Source organism: Leucoraja erinacea, chromosome 5, assembly GCF_028641065.1.
Source record: "Leucoraja erinacea ecotype New England chromosome 5, Leri_hhj_1, whole genome shotgun sequence".
NCBI classification, from domain to species: Eukaryota; Metazoa; Chordata; class Chondrichthyes; order Rajiformes; family Rajidae; genus Leucoraja; species Leucoraja erinaceus.
This window is the reverse complement of record NC_073381.1, coordinates 20,657,449-20,680,824: the sequence shown is the minus strand read 5'-3', so window position 1 is coordinate 20,680,824 and position 23,376 is coordinate 20,657,449. Positions and strand designations below refer to the sequence as shown.

Sequence of the window (23,376 nt, the reverse complement as noted above, 5' to 3'; positions counted from 1 at the left end):
ACCAGATTGGCACACACACACACAGATACAGCACAGAAACAGTTCTTTGGTCTAGGCTGATCTGATCTACGCTGATCAAATTTTATAACTGAGTTGGTCCAGTTTTCCTGTGTTTGGCTCATATTTCTCTAAATCTTTCATTTCCATCCTCTGAAGACATTGCCCCTCATGTCTCTTTTAAATCTTTCCCCTTTCACAACATTCTGCCCACCAGTTCTGGACTCCTCTTCCCTGGGAAAAAGTCTGACATTCACCTTCTCTGAGCCCCTCGTAATTTTAAAAATCTCTATAAGGTCACTCTTTGGCCTCCCACGCTCCAAGGAAAAGTCCAAGCCTCTCCCGACACCTCTCAGTCTCCAACCCTGGTAACATCCTGGTGAATCTTTCCTGTGCCTTTTCCAGCCTTATGACAGCCTTTAGCCGGATGACCAGAACTGCACACAATACTCCAAATGTGCTTCCACTAACGTAAATGTCATTTACAGAGACATTTTAAATTAATATTTCCTTTGTACAAATTTTAATCAAAGAACGGTGAAATTCAGATATTGGCCCATGTAACAGTTGAACTTCAACTACATCCCAAGAATTACAGAAGTTTTGATTAAATAGTATTTTCCTTTTGATGGTTACATTGTAGAAAGCATAAAGTATAAAAAGCATATTCTGGTGAAACCAAAGTTGATCTATGTATTGTTTCAGTTTTGTTTCATTTCCAATCATACACCCAAAGCATAATAAATAGAAAGCAAGATTTTTTTTATAAAGGGAAGGGAAACATGTAGTTCAATAGCAGCAGGGCCTGTAAATAGCAATGTTACAAAATTTTGAGATTTTAAAAATCAAGTCTGCAATTTATCCCATCAGATAAAGCATAACAATAAGTTTAATTTGACACCAAATTCACTTTCATATCTCAAGTATTAAAAAAGTTATGGCCATTTTCATACTTGGAAATTAGCATCTTGTTCCCTATTGATTTTCAATGGACATTACAAAAAAGCTGTGATCTTTGATAGTCAAAAGCCCATTTCTTAAGGAAAGATTAACATTTTTAAATAGCCTAAGTGTCCAAAGATTATTCACAAATAATTCACAATATAACATGATTTTTATATCTAATTTACATTAATTTATAGGCCAAATGGAAGGAATTTAGTGTTCAATTGCTGTAAATAAATGCCCATTTAAATCGGCTTTCTAGTGGGTTCATGTGAACGCGCTGGTTTAGAACGTTGACATCGCGCTGGATTAGTGCCCTCAAATGCCGAGAAAAATACTGCGGGATATAAAGAGCCCAAAATGAACTACTCGCTATAGATAACTTTAATTACAGGGTTATATATATGCCCCATTTAATGTAAAAATAAGGTACATACCTTTAATTGTTTACTTTATAAAACCCTGGGGCTGCGAGAGGTTGCGGAATCAGAGAGTAATTTTAAAACTATTATAACTATATTATCGAGGCCTATAAAACTAATAATACCTTTTGCGACCGGGTCTTGCAGCGATTTTTCGTTAATGATTTACTAGGCTGAACATCTGCGATTAGAATAGCCTAGTAAAAATCGCGTTTTAAACCCGCCCCCTCCAAACAGCGCCAAAATCGCGGACATGGCTGAGGGCAGATTCCCAATGACGATTCAGGTAGGTTTTGTAACATACCTACTGTAAATACATTTTGCCTGTGGCAACTTACCCGGTAAATAGGAAATGGAAAGTTGTGATGTTTCAATGGTAGAAGAGCTTGGATAGCAATAAATAGTGCAAGGATTGTATATACCACTGTACACATCCTGCTCTTGCTTGAAATAAAATATACTGTGAACATATTTATAATGTGTACCTTTCATATCAGAATTACATTCTTGATTCCACGTCAAATGTAGGCAGTGGAATTTAAAATGGGACAAGCTAACAACATTGATAGATTTAGCCACTCAACCAAGTTCACACTCTTCTAATGATGATACGCCATCGCACCATTGTCTTTGGTCACTGCTACCAATGCCACACATCCATCCACCTGGTAGTTCTGAGGCTGGAGTCATATTTGACTCCAAGTTGTGTTATTGCCTCGTCCATTTCGTCAGTGAGGCGATCCATGGCTCACCTGGTGCTGAAACTCCCATCCATACCTTTGCCACTCTGCACCCAACAATTCTGATGCTGTTAGCTGGCCTGCTCCATGCCATCCTCTAAACACATTGTCTAAAATTAGAAACAAACTACAGATGCTAGAAATTTGAAAGGATCAGTTCATTCCAAAGAGGAAGAAAGATTCAAGGAGAGTAAGGGGCGACCGTGGCTGACAAGGGAAGTCAGGGACAGTATAAAAAGAAAAGAGAAGTATAACATTGCAAAGATAAGCGAGAAGCCAGAGGTTGTGTAACTGTTAAAGAGCAACAGAAGAAAACTAAAAAGGCAATATGAGGAGAAAAAGTGAGGTACAAAGGTAAGCTAGCCAAGAATATAAAGGATGATAGTAAAAGCTTCTTTAGATATGTGAAGAGGAAAAAACTAGTTAAGGCCAAAATTGAACCCTTGAAGACTGAATTTATTATGGGCAACAAGGAAATGGCAGACGAGTTCATCAGGTGCTTTGGATCCGTCTACACTAGGAGGACACAAACAATCTCCCAGATGTACTAGTGGCCAGAGGATCGAGGGTGATGGAGGAACTGAAGGAAATTCACATTAGGCAGGAAATGGTGTTGGGTAGACTGATGGGACTGAAGGCTGATAAATCCCCAGGGCCTGATGGTCTGCATCCCAGGGTACTTAAGGAGGTGGCTCTGGAAATCATAGACTCATTGGTGATCATTTTCCAATGTTCTATAGATTCAGGATCAGTTCCTGCGGATTGGAGGGTAGCTAATGTTATCCCACTTTTTAAGAAAGGCGGGAGAGAGAAAACGGAATTATAGACCAGTTATTAAACAGGAAGGCACTTAAATTACATTTGAACTTTTCCCCCTGACTTTAAAGCTATACCTTCTAGCATTTGGCATTTTTACCTGGGGAAAAAGGACTGTCTACACCTCACATAAATTTGTAAACTTCTATCTAGTCTTCTATCAGCCTGTGAAGCTCTGAGTTTGTGCAACCTCTGCTTGTAGCTCATACCCTCTCAGTCAGGCAATATCCTGGTAAACCCCTGCTGGACTCTCTCCAAAGGCTCCACAACCTTCCCGTCATGCAGCAACCAGAACTCAGCCACTCAATATTGTTGCTGTACATTTCTCCTTGTCAACTATCTACTCATTTCTCTTTTTGACGTGTTAACAGTGCTGGATTTAGATGAAGAGAGGCCCTAAGCTGTTCCACTTGTGAGGCCCCCAACGACCGGACAGCCATGGCGGCCAAATCTCCCACAATTCAAAGCGAGGGAGAAAGTGCCCAGCGCCGACCAGTTGCCGTTGCAGTGCGCATGCGCAGGGCGGCCGATGATGTGCTGGCCGTGGTTGTGCGCATGTGCAAGGCGGCCTGCCGTGCCGGCGGATGAGGAGCGAGCGGAGCCCGGCGGCCTGGACACGGATAGCGGGGGGAGATGGAGAGAGAGAGATAGAGAGGGGGGCCGCCCAGAGTTGAACGGTAGGTGTTCTGCCTTGGCCGGAGGCCCCTCTAGACCTCGAGGCCCATCAATTTTTTCGGGAGGCCCCCTAGAAAGTGGGGGCCCTAAGCTATAGCTTGTTTAGCTTATACGTAAATCCGGCACTGCTTGTTAATGTACTTTTTCCCACAATCTTTTCAGGCAGTGTATTTCAGCTTGCATCATATGTAAACACAAAACTTTCCTGTTGTACCTCAGGACCTTTTTCCAATTATCTCAAATCAGGGTCCAGCGGAGAAACTTCTTCTCCATTCAGGGGAACAATCACTCTTTAAGGACTCCATAAAACCAAGTCAGTCTCCCATCTTATCATTCTGCTATATCTCCTCTGCAGCCTCAATCAGATATTGACCTGCATTCTAAAATACAACATGATATTTCAACCAAGACTTAACCAGGATTTCAAAAAAAGATTCACATTGCTTTGTGTCCTAATAAAACCCAAAGAGAATGGATACCGATTATTAAATATCCTTCTCGACTTGGTCTGCCAAGACAAAAGCAGAATCATTGTCACTATTTTGAAGTCAGATTTACCCAAAGATGGGGAAGTTTTTGGTCCTCTCATTCTCAATGAAGTGACGCAGTCGAATACTATTTTTTGTATCAAATGTTCGACCGTCAAAGAGATTGTAGGTGGGGATGAAGAAATGAGGAAGATTGGCTCTCTTCAGATGATCAGTGAAGTTGTCCAAGAGCTGGAGAAAGCATCCAGCAAGGTCTTCAGGACGCCACATTTCATCTTTAGGTCTCTGGACACATGCGTGGAAAAGAGTTGTTTTTGCATGGTAGGAGCAGACATCTGCCAATATGCGAGGATGCTTCTCCTTCAATTTCTCAATGAGGCGCTTCAAAAGCTTCAGACAGGATTTCCTATGAAAACAAAAGCAACTCGATTACAATGTGATGGTTTTTTATCCATCTCCCCTGAATCACAAGCTCAATAATACTCAATAATCCCCATACAGGGCTGGTCCCACCAGCATGCGCCTGCATGCGGCGAGCGCGACACAAACCAGAAGCGGGAGCCGTGCGGAGGTCGAGTGAGTGACGTGAAGTTCGAGCGAAGTCCGCGGGAAGTTTGCGCGCGACGAACGGCATCGAGCCGCTTAGTATGCCCGTCGAGACGGTGCGTACGGCATCGAGGCGGCTGCGGGCCGGCAGGCTGTTGCCGCGCGGAATTTTTTAACACGGTCAGTTTTTCGGAGCCCCGCGCGATGTCAGGACCAGCTCCACACAACTCCATACGGCTCCGGCGATCGAGTTAGGACCGGCCCCGCGAGGCCGTACGGCTCAAGCGACCACGTTAGGTCGCACTTGCCGCATGGAGTCGCTTGCTCGTGGGACAGGCCCTTAACAGCGTCAGAGATCTGGGTTCGATCCTGACTATGGGTGTTGTCTGCACACAGATTTTTTTACATTCTCCCTGTGACCGTGTGGGTTTTCATCGGTTCCCTCCCACACTCCAAAGACACGTAGGTTTTTTGTAGGCTAATTGGGTTTGTTAATATTGTAAATCGTCCCTAGTGTGTAGGATAGTGCAAGTGTAGGGGTTGATTGCAGGTCAGCACGGACTCGGTGGGGTGAAGGGCCTGTTTCCTGAAGTGCTGCAGCTCTAAAGACTAAAATCTAACTGTAAGGAAAGTGAAAGTCACACCCCAGAATGCCCACTGCAGCAGGAATAGAAACATAGAAATTAGGTGCAGGAGTAGGCCATTCGGCCCTTCGAGCCTGCACCGCCATTCAATACGATCATGACTGATCATCCAACTCAGTATCCCATACCTGCCTTCTCTCCATACCCCCTGATCCCCTTAGCCACAAGGGCCACATCTAACTCCCTCTTAAATATAGCCAATGAACTGGCCTCAACTACCCTCTGTGGCAGAGAGTTCCAGAGATTCACCACTCTCAAGTTTTTCTCATCTCGGTTTTAAAGTATTTCCCCCTTATCCTTAAGCTGTGACCCCTTGTCCTGGACTTCCCCAACATCGGGAGCAATCTTCCTGCCGAGTCTATCCAGTCTTTCTTCATATGAAAGTCCTGCCATCCCAGGAATCAGTCTGGTGAACCTTCTCTGCACTCCCTCTATGGCAAGAATGTCCTTCCTCAGATTTGGAGACCAAAAATGTACGCAATACTCCAGGTGTGGTCTCACCAAGACCCTGTACAACTGCAGTAGAACCTCCCTGCTCCTATACTCAAATCCTTTTGCTATGAAAGCTAACATACCATTCGCTTTCTTCACTGCCTGCTGCACCTGCATGCCTACTTTCAATGACGGGTGTACCATGACACCCAGGTCTCGCTGCATCTCCCCTTTTCCTAATCGGCCACCATTTAGATAAAAGTCTGCTTTCCTGTTTTTGCCACCAAAATGGATAACCTCACATTTATCCACATTATACTGCATCTGACAAACATTTGCCCACTCACCCAGCCTATCCAAGTCACCTTGCAGTCTCCTAGCATCCTCCTCACAGCTAACACTGCCCCCCAGCTTGGTGTCATCCGCAAACTTGGAGATATTGCCTTCAATTCCCTCATCCAGATCATTAATATATATTGTAAATAGCTGGGGTCCCAGTACTGAGCCTTGCGGTACCCCACTAGTCACTGCCCGCCATTGTGAAAAGGACCCGTTTACTCCTACTCTTTGCTTCCTGTTTGCCAGCCAGTTCTCTATCCACATCAATACTGAACCCCCAATGCCGTGTGCTTTAAGTTTGTATACTAATCTCTTATGTGGGACCTTGTCAAAAGCCTTCTGGAAGTCTAGATACACCACATCCACTGTTTCTCCCCTATCCACGCTACTAGTTACATCCTCGAAAATTTCTATAAGATTCGTCAGACATGATTTACCTTTCGTAAATCCATGCTGACTTTGTCCAATGATTTCACCACTTTCCAAATATGCTGCTATCCCATCTTTAATAACTGACTCTAGCAGTTTCCCCACTACCGATGTTAGACTAACTGGTCTGTAATTCCCCGTTTTCTCTCTCCCTCCCTTCTTAAAAAGTGGGGTTACGTTTGCTACCCGCCAATCCTCAGGAACTACTCCAGAATCTAAAGAGTTTTGAAAGATTATTACTAATGCATCCACTATTTCTGGAGCTACTTCCTTAAGTACTCTGGGATGCAGCCTATCTGGCCCTGGGGATTTATCGGCCTTTAATCCATTCAATTTACCCAACACCACTTCCCGACTAACCTGGATTTCACTCAATTCCTCCAACTCCTTTGACCCGCGGTCCCCTGCTATTTCCAGCAGATTAATTATGTCTTCCTTAGTGAAGACGGAACCAAAGTAGTTATTCAATTGGTCCGCCATATCCTTGTTCCCTATGATCAACTCACCTGTTTCTGACTGCAAGAGACCTACATTTGTTTTAACTAATCTCTTTCTTTTCACATATCTATAAAAACGTTTGCAGTCAGTTTTTATGTTCCCTGCCAGTTTTCTTTCATAATCTATTTTTCCTTTCCTATTTAAGCCCTTTGTCCTCCTCTGCTGGTCTCTGAATTTCTCCCAGTCCTCTGGTATGCTGCTTTTTCTGCTTGATGATAACCTGAGATGGCATTCCTAACCCCTTTACACTTCAAGACGACAGGGCAGAGCTCAGTTTGAGTTGTAATCAAAAATTGAGTGGGACACTTGTTGGTTCATCCGACTTGGTAGTTTTGGTGGCACAGAGACAAACTGTTCAGAGAGCCACTGTGTTTTACTGACGTGTACTACTTAAAATGCACAGTGTTTTGCAGCTATGCAACTGCACCCAGATTCCCTTATCCCAGCAGGCACTGTAATCCACATGGAGCAAAATCACCCCGATTCCCATATCTCGTCACAGTCAGTGTGTGTGGAGTTTGAGGTTCAATGAGGGTCAGACTAGACCATCAAAGCTCCCCCTTCACTGATCCACCAGCTATGTGTGCGTGCAGAATGTATTGAAGCTGCACTATGGTTCAAGTCAAATGATACGATAATTTCAACGCAGAGAAAAACCCGAAAGCATTTGAGACACCACTTTGCAGATATTTCCATTCGGTTGCAAGGGCCTCACAGTTTCCTGTCACTTAAAGTCTCCCACTCATGCCAGCCCCACTGCTACAGTCTCCCACACCGTTCCATCAATGCCCAACTTAAGTTTGAAGAAGACCACTTCATCTTCCTATTCTGAAGCCTTGCACCTTAATAGCTACGTAATAATTTCAGGTAACCACCTCTATGTTGATGCTTATGTGATCAGTTGATGCGAACAACATTATTTATATGTTTTGCTTTTTCCCTTTCTGCGTGTAACTGCCAACTTTAAAATGATTGTTATCTTCATCCTTTCAATCTGCACTCTCTATCACTGACATTCCCTCAGTTCTGTCCACCACTGCACTCTCACTATTTGCATGTAATAAGAGGTCCTCAACCAAAATGGCACCCTGTCCCTCTCCCCACAGATGGTGCCTCACTTGCTGACAGCATACATTTCCTGCTTTAGTTTCAATTTCCAGCATCTCCATTCGTTTTGCTCCAATTCATTCAGAAATACTGTCCCTCAGGTCTCCATGTGGTCATAAAATCACCCTGATTCCCACATCTGGTCACAGTCGGTGTGTGTAGAGATTGAGGTTCAACGAGGGTCAGACTTCACCATCAAAGGCACAAGGCTAACATTTGGATGCACAACTCAAGTTTTAATGGGTCTCTTTTCCCAACCCCATCAACAGAGGGCACAGGAATAACACATGCAAAGCAATATCTTGGTGTTTTTAGAGGTACAGTGTGGAAACAGGCCCTTTGGCTCACCGAGTCCACGCTGACCATTGATCACCCACACACTAATTCCATGTTATCTCACTTTCGCATCCTACACACTGGGGACAATTGGCAGGGGCCTATTAACCGACAAACCTGTACAGCTTTGGAATGTGGGAGGAAACCAGAGCACCCGGAGAAAACCCAAGTGGTCACAGGGAAAACGTACAAACGTCGTCAGACAACCCCTGAGGTAAGGACTGAACCCGGGTCTACGGCAATGTGAGGCAGCAGCTCTACCGGGGCACCATTGTGGAGGGGGAGGGGGGAAAGAAGTTAAGGAAATGGGAACCAACATATCTTAGCACAGTGTAGGCAAAATGCTGGAGTAACTTAGTGGGTCAGGCAGCAGCTTTGGAGAATTGCATGGTGTATTACAAGCAGTGAAACAAACCTGCAGCATTTAGATGAGCCGCTCTCACAGCAAGTCTTCATGTTGCCATGGTTCATGATCATCATCTTCTCAATGTGCGAGAATGAGATCCGCCACATTTCTGCAAAAGTGAAGTTGAAATCTCAAGAAATGTTACTTGACTGTGGTGTTCAGCGACTGTCCATGTGCCACTCTCGCACTTCACTACACTGTAAGACCACAGGTTTAACAGGTCCACATGTCTTCCCGTTCTTGCAAGAGCCATTTATAAAAGCAATGGCTCCAGCGTTTTGGGGGAACATTTGTGTGGTGGCCTTCCTTGGGCATTCGGCTTCACATTGCCATGGTGTTTACAAACATGTTGCAGAAACTATGTCTGCATGTGTGCCTGGCTTTCGCCCAACATCACAGGAGGAGGTAGAAGAAATCCCAGCACGTCATAACCCAATACTTAGCTAATTCTTGTGGAATGCATTGTCATATTCTGTGGACAAGGAGTTTGGCCATTGTATATAACAAGAATCTATTTATAGGGTGCCTTTAATGCAGCAAAATGGTCTACGGTATTTCAGAGCATGGATATCAAACTAAATTTGACATGGAACCGTCAACAGTAAATAGCCAAAAGCTCTGCAGAAGTTAAATTGCAAAGAGCATCTTAAAAGAGGAAAACACGGCAGAATAATTAAATCTGGGGACGATCAGATGTGGAGGAGCACAGGCGTATTGGCGGGATGGAAGATATTATAGTTAAGGAAGCATGAAACCATGGAATGATTTGAAAACAAGGCAGAGAATTTTAACATGAAGGGGCTGTTTGACTGGGAGTCAATTTCATCCAACTATTGCAAGATCCATGGGTAAATGGGATTCCGTTTTATATGACCTCTAGATTATACAGATTGGGTGTCCATGCCTGATGAGAACAAAGATGAGGATAAGGGTTTCAGCACAGAGTAGCTGAGATGAGCAGAGACAAGTAATTAATGGAGTAAAAAAAATAGCGGTGCATGGACAAATGTTTCGAAGCAGGTGGCATGTCATCCAGGCTGCAAATAATCCACTTCAATATCAAGGAGAGGGATGGAGCTGGGTTCACAACAGCAGGGTAGTAATGAATTAAAGGGAATAACATGTGGTTCTTTGATCAACAGCACATACTCAGAAGGGCAGAACGGCCCATTTCCATCATTCTGTGAGTTACTGAGACTGGAAACTCCCATTCCAAAACACTGGAATAGCTAGCATTATTATTGTCAGCAAGATGCCAGAATTAGACATCAAAGAGGAAACAACCTATCATTTAGGAAAACTGAGTAAAATTAAACTTGGTCAACAGAGTTTCATGTAAGCTAACTCACAGTTGACAATCTTGCTCAAATTCTTTGAGGATGTGGGGTATTAAGGGTGGTCAACAGAGCCATCGTGGATTCTATTTGTTCTTTAAAGAAATGTGACGAAGACTCTCTTCCTTTGATGAGCAACATTAGACTGGTACCTCATGAAGTTATTGGAGACAGGTCCTTGTGGAAGCTAACAATTTAGGCAAATGTGATGAGATAAAGATGGAGACAGAAGTAGGGATGGTACATGGTGCAGTTTACATATTCTGTTGTGCTGCCGCAAGTAAGAATGTCATTGTTCTATCTGGGACATACAACGATAAAACACTGTGGACTCTTGAATGATACATAACACCACATGCCTGGGCCTCACTGGCTCATCAGGAGCTGATGGGCTGACTGCTGCAGGGCACATTGAGGATGTCGACCAAACAGCATCAACGATTGAGGCTGCAGTCGTATCAGCTTAATTGAGGGATCTGTGATTTGACCGTAGTTTCAATTATTTATAATGATGGAAGGGCTGGAAGTAAAATGCATAATCTCAATAATGCTACTGATTAGCTACTGATTATCTGAGTTGTAAGTTGCAAAATCAGACTTAGGGACAGGAATGGATCAAACTCAATTCTTACACTCTAGCAGACCTCGGATGACAATTCATTGATATGAAACATTTCCTCTGTTAACATCTTACCCCAGTCCCATGTCCTATAGAACATGTCCAGCATTTTATGGTTTTACTTCAGATTTCCAGCATCCAGCTTATGTTGTTTTTGTACTGTGGATGCTTGAACAATGACTGGGCAGGGCATTGACATTGGTAATCCAAGGAAGAGGAGGGTGCGGTTAGCCATCTTGGATAATATGGAGACGATGGAAAAACAAGATGGGATAGACACCGTTGTCACAAATCAGATTTATGTCATTTGTTACATCATTTGGCTCCTTGGTAATGCATGTTTGCAAGATTTTCTCCAGTGAATGTGGCATATATGCCTTCATATTCTGCTCATGCATTTGTTCTTTAAATGGAAGTGATAACGCACCTTTCTTTGACAAAGCTTGGGCTCCTTCTGTGGTCTCAAGCGGCTGCTGTTTTGGCACCAGGTAAAAATGCTTCCGTCTGAAATCAGTCCTGACCTTTGTTCCCAACCACTCTTCAATCTTCAGCCCGTTGATGGTGCTGCCGGGCCAGCTCTGTTTCACCTTCAAAGCCAACACCATGTCCAGCGAGATGAGCACACCGTCTCCCCCTATCTCCAGCGTCACAGCTGGGCTTCCTGGTTTCTTCCTTAACACTTTCACGTTGGAATCTGTGAAAAATGACACAATGGTGTAAACGTCTCTATCTGTTGATAACTGCAGCCATGAGATGAGCCGAGAACAAAGGATCCAGGTGTGAAGCGCACTTACTCAGCACCAGGACTCCTTCACTCTGATCACCAGGAGGCAGCAAAGCCATGAAGGGACCATTAATGGCACTGGTCAGCATACTGTTCCTTTGGGCATTTGGCAGCGCAGTGGCTCGGCTGGTGGAGCCATTGCCTCACTGCACCAGAGACTCGTGTTCAATCCTGACCTCCAGTGCTGTCAGTGCGGAGTTTGCGTGTTCTCCACGTGACCACATGAGTTTCTCCTGCGCTCATTCCCACACAACACAGACATGCAAGTTGGCAGGCTAATTGGCGACTGTAGATTGACCCTTGTGTATCGGTGAGTAGTAGAATCTGGGAGGAAGGGGTGGAGTTGATGAAAATATGAGGAGAATAAAATAGGATTAAAATAGCAAGGCAATTGGTGGTTAGTGCAGATGGTGGTCTGAAGGGCATATCTCACTACTGTAAAGCTTTATCACTATAATGGACTGGGGCTGGTGTGTGCTTTCCACAATCTACTTGATCACAGTTAATTAGATTCTCATCCAGATTTACCATCTTTTCCTCCACAATGTTAGACCCAACAAGATGGTCGGTCTCAGATCTGAAAGCTCCAGCTTTTTCACTATGCTTTGCTCGACCATTGCATGGCAGAGAAAAATAGTAAAAGCAGCAGGCCAGCTCTGTATTAAGTACTTGCATGATGGGGAGGTCCAGAGCAGAACCATTGGCATGCATCACATTTACAGATCCCGGCCTGGCTGTGGACCCAGGGTCATTCCAAGGTTCAGAAAGGGGAAGATCAGCAAGGATTCCCACTCATGAATCCGAGCCTCTTCTCACCACTAACGCTCCCATCCCTCACGTACGGATAGGATTGGTGTGGTTGCCATCGGCTGGATTACATGCAACCTCTAACCTCCTGGATGAAGTACCAAATAGGACAGTTATCAAGTCAAGACCGTTTAATTGTCACATGTACCAAAACAGAACAATGAAATTCTTACTTGCAGCAGCGTTACAAGACTGTAAACACAGTTCAAGTAGATAACATAATAAATAAACAAAACTTCAATAAATTAAAAAAAACACAATCATGGTGTAAAATAAAACAAAGTCCCCAAGTCCATCGTACAACCAATGGTGCTTTATTGTCATGTGTGCACAACTCAACAAAATTCTCTTTGCAAAGATCAAACATGCAGAAGTCATCGTATTTTGGTGTCTTATACGTGAAGACCAAAATCTGGTGCACACACTTGATGTACTCGATCAGCTCCCATACCTGGTAAGCTCCACGTTGCTGCAGGGCCTCCTCCGTCACCCTTGGCCGCTTCTGCCCACAAACCGGCGTCCCTTTCCTCGCCCAACCAGGAGGAGGTGTCCTGGGGGTGAAGGTGCTGGAGGCAAAACCCCTCCTATTAGTCTACTCCTCGCAACGGTCGTTGCGAATGGCTCCCTCCTCATCGGCTCTCCGGTCTTCTGTTGTCAGCAAATTTAACAATGGAGTTAGAACTGTGTCCAGCTACACAGTCATGAGTATAAAGTGAGTAGAGCAGGGAACTGGGCACACAGCCTTGAGGTGCCCCTGTGCTAATCATTATTGAGGAGGAAGTGCTGTTGCCAATTCGTACCGATTGAGTTTTGTTGATGAGGAAGTCGAGAATCTAATTCCAAAGGGATGCACAGAGATCCAATTCCTTGAGCTTGGTATTATTTGGAGGGATAATGTTGTTGAACTCCAAACTGTAGTCAATGAACAACAACCTGACATCTGAAGAAGGGTTTCGGCCCGAAACGTTGCCTATTTCCTTCGCTCCATAGATGCTGCTTCACCCGCTGAGTTTCTCCAGCATTTTTGTGTACCTTCGATTTTCCAGCATCTGCAGTTCCTTCTTAAACAGCCTGACGTGTGTTTTTATTGTCCAGGTGGTCCAGTGGGGAGTCAGTGCGATTGCATCTCCATTGATTTATTGTGGCAGTAGACAAATTGAAGTGGGTTTAGATTCTTACTAAGGTAGGAGTTGATATGTGCCATAACCAACCTCTCAAGCACTTCATCACTATGGCCATTACTGACAGTCTGTAGCCGTTAAGACATTCACCTTACTCTTCTTGGGCACTGGGATTATTGATGCCCTTTTAAAGCAGATGGGAACCTCAGACCTCAGTAGTGAGCGGAGGTGCGAGATTGCAACCTTCACGTGGTCCACCCTGTTTTGACGAATGCAATCAACCTGGCGTGCAAAAACAGAACAACTTGTCTTACAACTTTAGGCTGTGCACGCCAAACACAAGAAGAAGTAACGAGAGGTTACAAGATGTCCGCAAAAACTCCAGTCGGTTGGTCCGCGCAGGTTTGGGGAACACAACCAGGTACAACATCAGGTCCAGGCACTTTCCGAGGATTCCTGTAGAATCTTCTGATGTCGGCCTTGGTGACTGAGATTGGAATACCATCAGGGGTAGGGGGCCCCCAAGAAGGCACATCTTATAACCATATAACCATATAACAATTACAGCACGGAAACAGGCCACCTCGGCCCTACAAGTCCGTGCCGAACAACTTTTTTTCCCTAGTCCCACCTGCCTGCACTCATACCATAACCCTCCATTCCCTTCTCATCCATATGTCTATCCAATTTATTTTTAAATGATACCAATGAACCTGCCTCCACCACTTCCACTGGAAGCTCATTCCACACCGCTACCACTCTCTGAGTAAAGAAGTTCCCCCTCATATTACCCCTAAACTTCTGTCCCTTAATTTTGAAGTCATGTCCTCTTGTTTGAATCTTCCCTATTCTCAAAGGGTAAAGCTTGTCCACACATCATCTTCTGTCTATCCCTCTCATCATTTTAAAGACCTCTTGATCAATAGCCCCCCCTATTAACCTGTCTGCGCTCCAGAGAATAAAGACCTAACTTATTCAACCTATCTCTGTAACTTAGTTGTTGAAACCCAGGCAACATTCTAGTAAATCTCCTCTGTACTCTCTCTATTTTGTTGACTTCCTGTTATCTTCCTTTCTTCTTTTCGAAGCGTGCATAGAAGGCATTGAGCTTGCCTGGTAGTGATGCCTCGCTGTCACTCGAGCTGCCCCCTGGATTTGCCTGGCAGGAGGTGATGAGGTGCAACCCCTGCCACAGCTGCCGAATGTCCGTCTCATCCTCCAACTTAGAGCGAACGTGCCTTTTAGCCTTTTTGATTGCCTTATCGAGGTCGTATCTGGACTTCTGGTATGAATCTGTGTCACTGGTCGTCTGGCCCTCAGATAGATTGCGGACCTCATTGTTCATCTAAGGTCTCCGGTGGGGAACACTCGGATGGGTTTTCATGGGAACACACTTCTCCAACACATTTTCTTATCAAGTCGGTAACAACTTGGTGTATAAATTCAGGTACATTGCCCAGTCCTTGAAGATTGCCCAGTCTACTGACTCAAATCTGAATTATCTGGGGTGGAACCCTCTCCAAGACAGACGTGAAGCTCACCGTTTGACCTGTTTTTACAAAATGTTAAATGGTCAGCTCGACAAGACTACAAGACCTACACCAAACCCAAACCAATTAGGAGCAGACGAGGGCATTCGATCCAATTTGTGATCCCAGCTACAAAGACGGATGTGTACAGCAATTTGTTCTTCCCCCGCACAATTAAAGCATGGAATAATCTCCACCCAACTATAGTTACCCAACCAGATGCAACTAAATTTAAAGTAGCTCTTTCTTCCCAATAACCCTTTCTGGCTTAAGCCCTCCCTTCACCACCTGTTGTTTAAATTCCATTTGGAATATTTTGGAGGACCAAGAAACCAAGAACGAAGAAAATCCCAGAGTTGTTCCTTCCCCCGACCAGCTCTGTTTAGTCTTCACCACTGGAGCTGCGCTCTTCAGTTGCTGCCTATCTGCAGGAAGAAGGAGCACAGCCAGATGGTTGGATTTTTCAAAGTGAGGACAAGGGATAGAGTGATAAGCATCTTTGATGGTGGAATAGCAAGAGATGGACATCGAAGGTCAAAAGCTGTTTATTCTCTGGTGCTGCAGGACACGAGATGGTAGCAGTTTGGAAGGGATTTCTTCAAATTGGCCTTGCTGAATGTCCGCGGCTACATAAGAAAGGCCTCAGGGTACGCTGTCACCACGGCGTGCAGTTCCTCCGGTGCTAAATGAATGGTTGCCTGGGGCAGGAGGTTAGACTGTGGTCATGATGATGTAGGTGAAGTTCCTCGGGACTTAGAAGGGGGACGGCACTTCACCACCAGGAGTTCCAGGTGTGGAGAGCACGAGTTAGACAAGACCGCTACATCTGACCACCACGAAGAGTTTAGCACGAGGCAGACGCCTCTGCCTCTCCCTTTCCCGATGCTTCGGTTTGGTCCATGCGATGAATGGAGAAACCTTTGGGCTGGCGAGCTGAGTCTGGGGAGCTGGATGTGGGCCATGTCTCTGTGAAACAGAGCACACAACATTCCCTCATCTCTCTTTGATAAAGCAGCCCGCCCTTAAGTCCTCAACTTTATTTTCTGATTTTGGATGGTCAGCCATGATCATGTTGAATCCCGGTGCTGCCTTGAAGGGCTGAATAGCCTACGGCTGCACCTATTTTCTATGTTTCTGGCAACTGTGCATTGCCCAGTAGGATGGTCAGAAGGGGGGAGTAGGTGGAAGGAGGGGAGGAGTAAGTCTCCTGCGCTTCAGTCTTACTCGTGGACACGTCGGCTATATTTCCAGACACATTGGAGGCTTTCCCGGTATGTCCTGGCACTGCACTAAGTGCGATCCTCCGCAAGGTTGGGGATTCCCTTGCATCCCACGGTAGCTCCATTGCCATTGGAAGATCGCAACAGCACTAATCCATTTAAATGGACCAGCAGCTTGTCAGATATGGCATTGATCTGTGCTGTTCCTTTTATCCAAATAAGTTCAGAGCTGTTATATTTGATCCTGTCCTGTTGTACTACAGGTGCACAACCTTTTATCCGAAAGCCTTGGGACCAGACACTTTTCGTAATTCAGAATTTTTCGGCTTTCGGAATGGAAGATTTTTAGCGTAGTGGTAGAGTGCTCGGCTCATATCCGCAAGGTCGCAAGTTTGCGCCTCGATCCCGGCAGTTACTCGATCGCGAGTTTGAGTCTTCAATGTAGTTTTTCTTGCAGAATAGGAGAGAATAGGGAGGGTTAGGCTGGGATCATTCTCTGCGAGATAATCTTAGTGCGGGAGACAAGTGTAGGAGAGGTGTACCGACTGTGTGGGCAGAACTTTGGAAGTGATTGCCCACCATTCTCAAAAAGCCGCTGTGTCTCCCTGTCCCTCCAACTCCAGAGGAATCCGCTTCCTGAGGGCCGAGTACATTATCTAAATTCTAGCGACAAGTGGCAGTTCATCAACTGACTTTTCCCACCATCAGGTAGCCCCTGCATCTGTCCAGCCCCTCATCCAAACCCGGGTTCCTCTGGAGTTTGGAGTGGGGCTGGGCAAGGAGTTGCTGATCTGGCAGATTATCTCCGTGCTTTGCAGTGGGCCTGGGGGTCGGTGCCCCGATGAGGGGGGCGCAGCTCGGGCTGTGGGCCAACTGCCACTTGTCGCCATAGCGGCCCATCAGGGAGCGGCTTCTGGTGGTCCTGACGTCTTCGGCCACCCCCCTGTACAGGAGCTGAGACTGGGAACTGTACCGCCCTTGCCCCCTCCCTCTGCAACTGCAAACAACCCCACAGTTCCCAGTCTCAGCTCCTGTACAGGGGGGTGGCCGGAGACGATCACAGCCCGAAGCTGCGACCCCTTGTCCGCAACCTCAAGGACCAAGACGCACTTTGCACACCCCTCAGAATTCTGTTTCTACGGGGAGCGTGTTCCTCTGTAAATTGAGAGTATATAGAAACATTGCTGCTGGTGTGGGTCTCTGGGATCTCCGTGCTTGCCAGTGGGCCTGGGGGGACGGTGTTCGCCCGTTGGTCCTGACGTCTCCGGTGACTGGCACTAGCTCCGACGTGAAGACAGAACAAAAGCCCCCGCGCCGGTGCAATGGGCGGTGAGCTGGAGAGGGGAGGGAAGGGGTCACACACATGTCCAATTCGGGAAAAAAATCGGGAAGCAGAGGGGTGTAGGTGGGGTGATACTAACCATACCTAGACAATTTGCTGCTGCCTGCCCACTGAGTTAAAAAGTTCTCATGCAAGACTCACGATACACTGTGTATCGTGAGTCTACCATGGGGGAACTTTTTAACTCAGCGGGCAGGCAGCCCCCCTATTCTGCAGATTGTCAATTATTAACCCTCCCCGATCATTGCAATATACCCTCCACCTTCAAGGCTTTTATGAATGGGGATTTAGTTCGCCTCTTTCTTCTAAAACTCGAAAGAGTAGACCAGCCTACCGGAGGTTTCCGCTGTCACCTCTGCGGGCCTTGCCCTCGGTGAATGTTTTCAAGGACCTTTCTTCAAGGACTGAAAAAATGTCGCTATTTGGAGGTTTTCGTTATTTGGAACTTCGGATAAAAGGTTGTGCACCTGTACTGTCAAAATGTCACCACAGTACAGCACCATGTTGTTTTGTCCAGAAACAAATTGATCCATTTACCATGTGGAAAGTTGCCTTGCAATGTAGTACCGTGTAAATGATATATCTGCATACTGACCTGGCAATAATTTTACTGCATCTATTATGAGTTTCCTGAGGTGGCAAAGCATTTTTTCGGCTGACAGCAGTCCGTCACAAACAAACCGATTGAGAAGGTTGTCACGTGGGCATCTCTTAAATCCAATACAGTAGAAAGCACCTTCGATGTCCACCTCTTGACACGCGACTCTCTCCACAGGGACTGTGATCATTATATCAAATTCATTTGGTTCAAAAATCTGCAGAGACCAGAAATTAAATGTTAACACGAAACATCACCTTTCATCCTGCAGGCTTTTGCCTTTAACAAATCATCTGAATTCAGTCTTCAAATCGAATTTTCCAAACACTTTGCCCCCTTACCTCTGAACTTGGATAGGACAGGTTTGGAGGGATATGGACCAAATGCTGGCAGGTGGGACTCGTTTAGCTGGGACATGTTGGCCGGTGTGCGCAAGTAGGGCCAAAGGGCCTTTTCCCACACCGTATCACCCTATTACTCTATGTTCCCTCTGCATGACTCAAGTCTGCTGTTCATCTACCTATACCACCTGCTTTCCCCAGTGGCTTAGCTTGAGACAAAGGATGCAATGCTCATGGGGGGGGGGGGGGGAAGAGAGAGAGAGAGGGGTGTTACTAGGGTTGGTTCCTCCTACCACCAGACTCTCCAGTCTCACCCTCCAATGGACCAACGTTCACCTTAGCCACCCTTTTTCTTTTATATAGCTATAAAAACTCTTACTATTAGTTTTTATGTTGTTCGCTAAAATTCCTTTCATAGTCTATTTTCCCCGTCTTAATTAATCTCTTAGTTATTTTCCTGCCCTTGGAATTTTCACAGCACAATGAAACAGCATATGACAGACCAAGATACTGATCAATTGTTTTGCAATGCAGGACATCATTCATGGACATGGATACCCCTGGCAAAGCCGGAATTTATTGTACATGCCAAGTGGTTCCAAAACTGAGAAGGTTGCTAATAACCAACCACATTGCTGTGGAACTGGAGTCACGTGTGGGCCAAGCCGGGCAAGGATCGCAGATCTCCTTCCTTCAAGGACATTAGTGAAGTGGATAGGTTTTAGATACATAGAAACTAGGTGCAGGAGTAGGCCATCCGGCCTCTTCGAGCCTGCACTGCCATTCAATATGATCATGGCTGATCATCCAACTCAGTATACTGTACCTGCCTTCTCTCCATACCCCCTGATCCCTTTAGCCACAAGGGCCACATCTAACTCCCTCTTAAATATAGCCAAAGAACTGGCCTCAACTACCCTCTGCGGCAGAGAGTTCCAGAGATTCATCACTCTCTGTGTGAAAAATGTTTTTCTCATCTATGACCCCTTGTTCTGGACTTCCCCAACATCGGGAACAATCTTCCTGCATCTATCCTGTCCAACCCCTTAAGAATTTTGTAAGTTTCTATAAGACCGCCCCTCAATCTCCTAAATTCTTGCGAGTATAAGCCGAGTCTATCCAGTCTTTCTTCATATGAAAGTCCTGACATCCCAGGAATCAGTCTGGTTTTGATGATTATTTGAGTGGTTTCCTGGTAATACTACTGAAACTAGATATTTCTCTATTTGCAGATTTTTATTTAATTGCCTGAAATTCCCCAGCTGCCCCTTAAAGAATTCAAACTTGTTCCTTCGAACCAAGTTCCTAGGTAGAAATCCAATAGAAATGAGCTTGTTTCATAATTCAATGTGATCACAAAGGATTGCCCACATTCAATTTTGTGTTCCTGCTTCCTCTGCACATCCCTTGCATGCTTCAGGCGAGTAATTATCTAAATTCTACTTGTATATAGTTAATGAATTTTCCATCAACTGACTTTTCTGAATTCCACACCATCAGATATATCCTTCCCGCATCTAGTCCAGCCCTGATTTGCTTCCAAAATGTATCACTCTGCATTTTGGATGAGAATATGCAAGGCATGATTAGTAAGTTTGCAGATTACATTTGAAATGGGTGGTGTTGCAGGTGGGGAAGATGGTTATCAAAAATTACAGCAGGATCTTGATCAGTTGGGCAAGTAGGCTGCGGAATGGCTAATGATTTTAATGTCAGCAAGTGTGAGGTATTGCATTTTGGGAAATCAAACCAGGGCAGGATCTTCTTAGTAAATGGCAGGACCCTAGGGGTGGGCGCTGTAGAACAAAGGGATTGTGCATGCAGGTACATAGTTCCTTGAAAGAGTCACAGGTTTGATAGGGTGTTCAAGAAGGCTTTCAGTATATTGCACTGCATCTGTCAAGGCACTGAGTATAGAAGTTGGGATGTTATGTTATAGTTGGTGAGGCTGTATTTAATGTTCATTTTCAGTCACCCTACAAAAGGAAGGATGTGCTTAAGCAGGAAAGAGTGCAGAGAAGATTTACCTGGTTGTTGCCAGAATTTGAGGGCCTGTGCTAGAGAGGTTGGGCAGGCTAGGAGTTTATACGTTGGAGTGCACGAGGATGAGGGGTAATCTTATAGAGGTGTATAAGATCATGAGAGCAATAGAAGGGGTAAATACACAGTCATTTATCCAGAGTAGGGCAACCAAAAACTAGAGGACATATGCTTCGGGTGAGGTGGAAGATTTAATAGGAACCCGAGGGGTATCTTTATCACATGTGGTGTGTTTCTGGAACGAGATGCCAGATGAGATATACAGTGCGGAAACAGGCCGTTCAGCATTGAACTTGTCCACGCCGACCAATATTCCCCATCTACATTCATCCCAACTGCGTGCCTTTGGCCTACATCCTTCTGAACGGTGTTCGGCAAAACGGTCGCCTAGTCTATGTCCTCAAAATTGTCCCCAAATGGCATTTCCTCCATCTGCCCGGTTTTATTTCCTGTTATTAAGTTCAGTAGAGCTTCTAGTCAAATAATTCATGTAAGGTCTCAAAAATATTTCCTAGGTGCACTTTACAAGTTCCGCCCCAACTAAGCGCCTGACTTTAAGATCGATGCAGTGAATATTGGCGAAGTTAAAATCCCTCACTAGTATAACCCGATTGGTGTTACACCTCTCACCATAAAGGCCCACATAGTACTTTGCTCAAACATACTGTCCCCATCAGCGATGGATGGCTAATGCTGACATCCCATCAGAACCTGCCATCATTTGGACTGACCTTAGGCAGAATGACAGATGCCCTGGGGCGGAATTGTTCTGGATTCTCCAAAAGACAAAATATACCAGAAGCCCATGTAGACACTTCTTGTGAACTTTGTAGAAAGGAGCTGTAGATGCTAGTTTAAACTAAAGAGACACACAAAATGCTGGAGTAGCTCAGCGGACAGGCAGCATCTCTGGAGAGAAGGAATGGGTGAGGTTTTGGGTCGAGAACCTTTCCTTCAGATTGTCTATCTATGAATAGTGTCTATCTATTCTTGTGAACTTGGTGGTGAATGTCTCAGCACAATAACCTGTCTCTTAACACCAGCAAAACCAAGGAACTGATTGTGGACTTTGGAAGGGGTAGGATCAGGACCTACAATCCTGTTTATATCAACAGGACGATGGTGGAAAGGGTCAAGAGCTTCAAATTCCTGGGCGTGCATATTTCCGAAGATCTTTCCTGGTCTCAGCACACTGATGCAATTATAAAGAAAGCACATCAGCGCCTCTACTTCCTGAGAAGATTACAGAGAGTCGGTATGTCAAAGAGGATTCTCTCAAACTTCTACAGGTGCACAGTAGAGAGCATGCTGACTGGTTGCATCGTGGCTTGGTTCTGCAACTTGAGCGTCCAGGAGCGGAAAAGAATGCAGCAAGTTGTGACCACTGCCCAGTCCATCATCAGCTCTGACCTCCCCACCATCGAAGTGATCTATCGCAGTCGCTGCCTCAAAAAGGCTGCCAACATCATCAAGGACCCACACCATCCTGGCCATGCACTCATCTCTCCGCTGCCATCAGGTAGAAGGTACAGGAGCCTGAAATCTGGTACATCCAGGTTCAGGAACAGCTTCTTCCCCACAGCCATCAGGCTATTAAACTCGCCATCAAACAAACTCCAAACTATGGCAACCTATTGCACTTTATCTGTTTATTTATGTGTATATATGTGGTCTATGCTATATAGACACACTGCGCTGTTCTGTATTTATGCTTACAATATTCTGTTGTGCTGCAGCAAGCAAGAATTTCATTGTCACATTTGGGACACATGACAATAAACTCTCTTGACTTGTTACAAGCATCCGCAAACCGAGCATTCTAACCTGCTAGGCCAGCATTGCAGCACCTGCCAGTCAGGTTGAACAATTACTGTAAAAACCTGCCCTGCCCTGCCCTGAACGCCGGGAAATGAAAGTAAACGCAGCCAGCGGAAGTAGAAATAAAAAGCAATGCACCCATAAGGCGACTTTCGCTCGGTCCTCGGATGGGTAGTCAAACAGACTTTACCTTAACGCGTTCGTAGTAACTGCCACTTGTCAACGTGTCGATTGAATCAAAAATAGGATCCTGTTTGATTTGCCGCACCAAATGTTCCACTACAACGTTCACCCGCCTCGATGCTTGGGATCGCTCAACCGATCTAATGCGCAGATCTTCAATCACAGCCCGCAGCACTTGGTTCAAATCTCGCTCTCTGCCGACCTCACCGTCTCCAGCGGCAGCTGCTGCCTTGGTCTTCCTGCCACTCGCGTCTTTGTTGGCATGTTTTCCCTTGGCATGATCCGTTTCCTTGCCAGCAGCAGCCACCCTGGCACCGGTGTCATTGCCATCAGCAGTGTTGTTGGCATTCTTCCCCTTGACACCAGCAGCAACCATGGTGGCATCTGTCCTCTTGTCGCCAGCATTAACTTCCTTGCCACGGGCAGCTTTGGTGGGAACTGTGTCCTTCCCACGGGCAGCCTTGGTGAGAATCACCTCATTGGCAACAGTACACCTGCGGATGCCGGTGATCCCGTCACCCCTGTCCCTGTGAGCGGCTCCATCCTTCTCGCCGAGGTGTGCGGGGCTGTGGTGGGCATCGGTGGGGTTGGCACTGGCGCAGTTGCTCCGCGCCTCCGGTCCACCCCCACGCTGGCCCTTGGCTTTCCCGCCGGCTGTCCTGCCACAGCTGGCGGGCCGAACCGGGGTAGCTCTCGCTGGCAGGTGGCCGGCCCCGACCGCTGCTTTCTTCTGGCTCATCCCACGCTCTGAAAGTGCAGCAACGCTCCCCACCTTCCAGTCCACCCGGCCGGCCGGTTGGTTCAAAGCAAGTGATATCCT

The 23,376-nt window shown here is 45.8% G+C and overlaps 1 protein-coding gene across 1 annotated transcript; it reads right to left on the bottom strand.

Annotated features, from left to right (window-relative positions):
* Positions 1-489: 489 nt before the first annotated feature.
* On the bottom strand, positions 490-23,376 carry LOC129697021 (cyclic GMP-AMP synthase-like). The gene is made up of 5 exons (XM_055635216.1): positions 22,564-23,376; positions 18,172-18,391; positions 11,201-11,467; positions 8,830-8,929; positions 490-4,489 (listed from the first exon to the last, which is right to left on the bottom strand). The coding sequence occupies exons 1-5, from the start codon at positions 23,293-23,295 to the stop codon at positions 4,150-4,152; spliced, it is 1,659 nt and encodes a 552-aa protein (XP_055491191.1). The 5' UTR covers positions 23,296-23,376; the 3' UTR covers positions 490-4,149.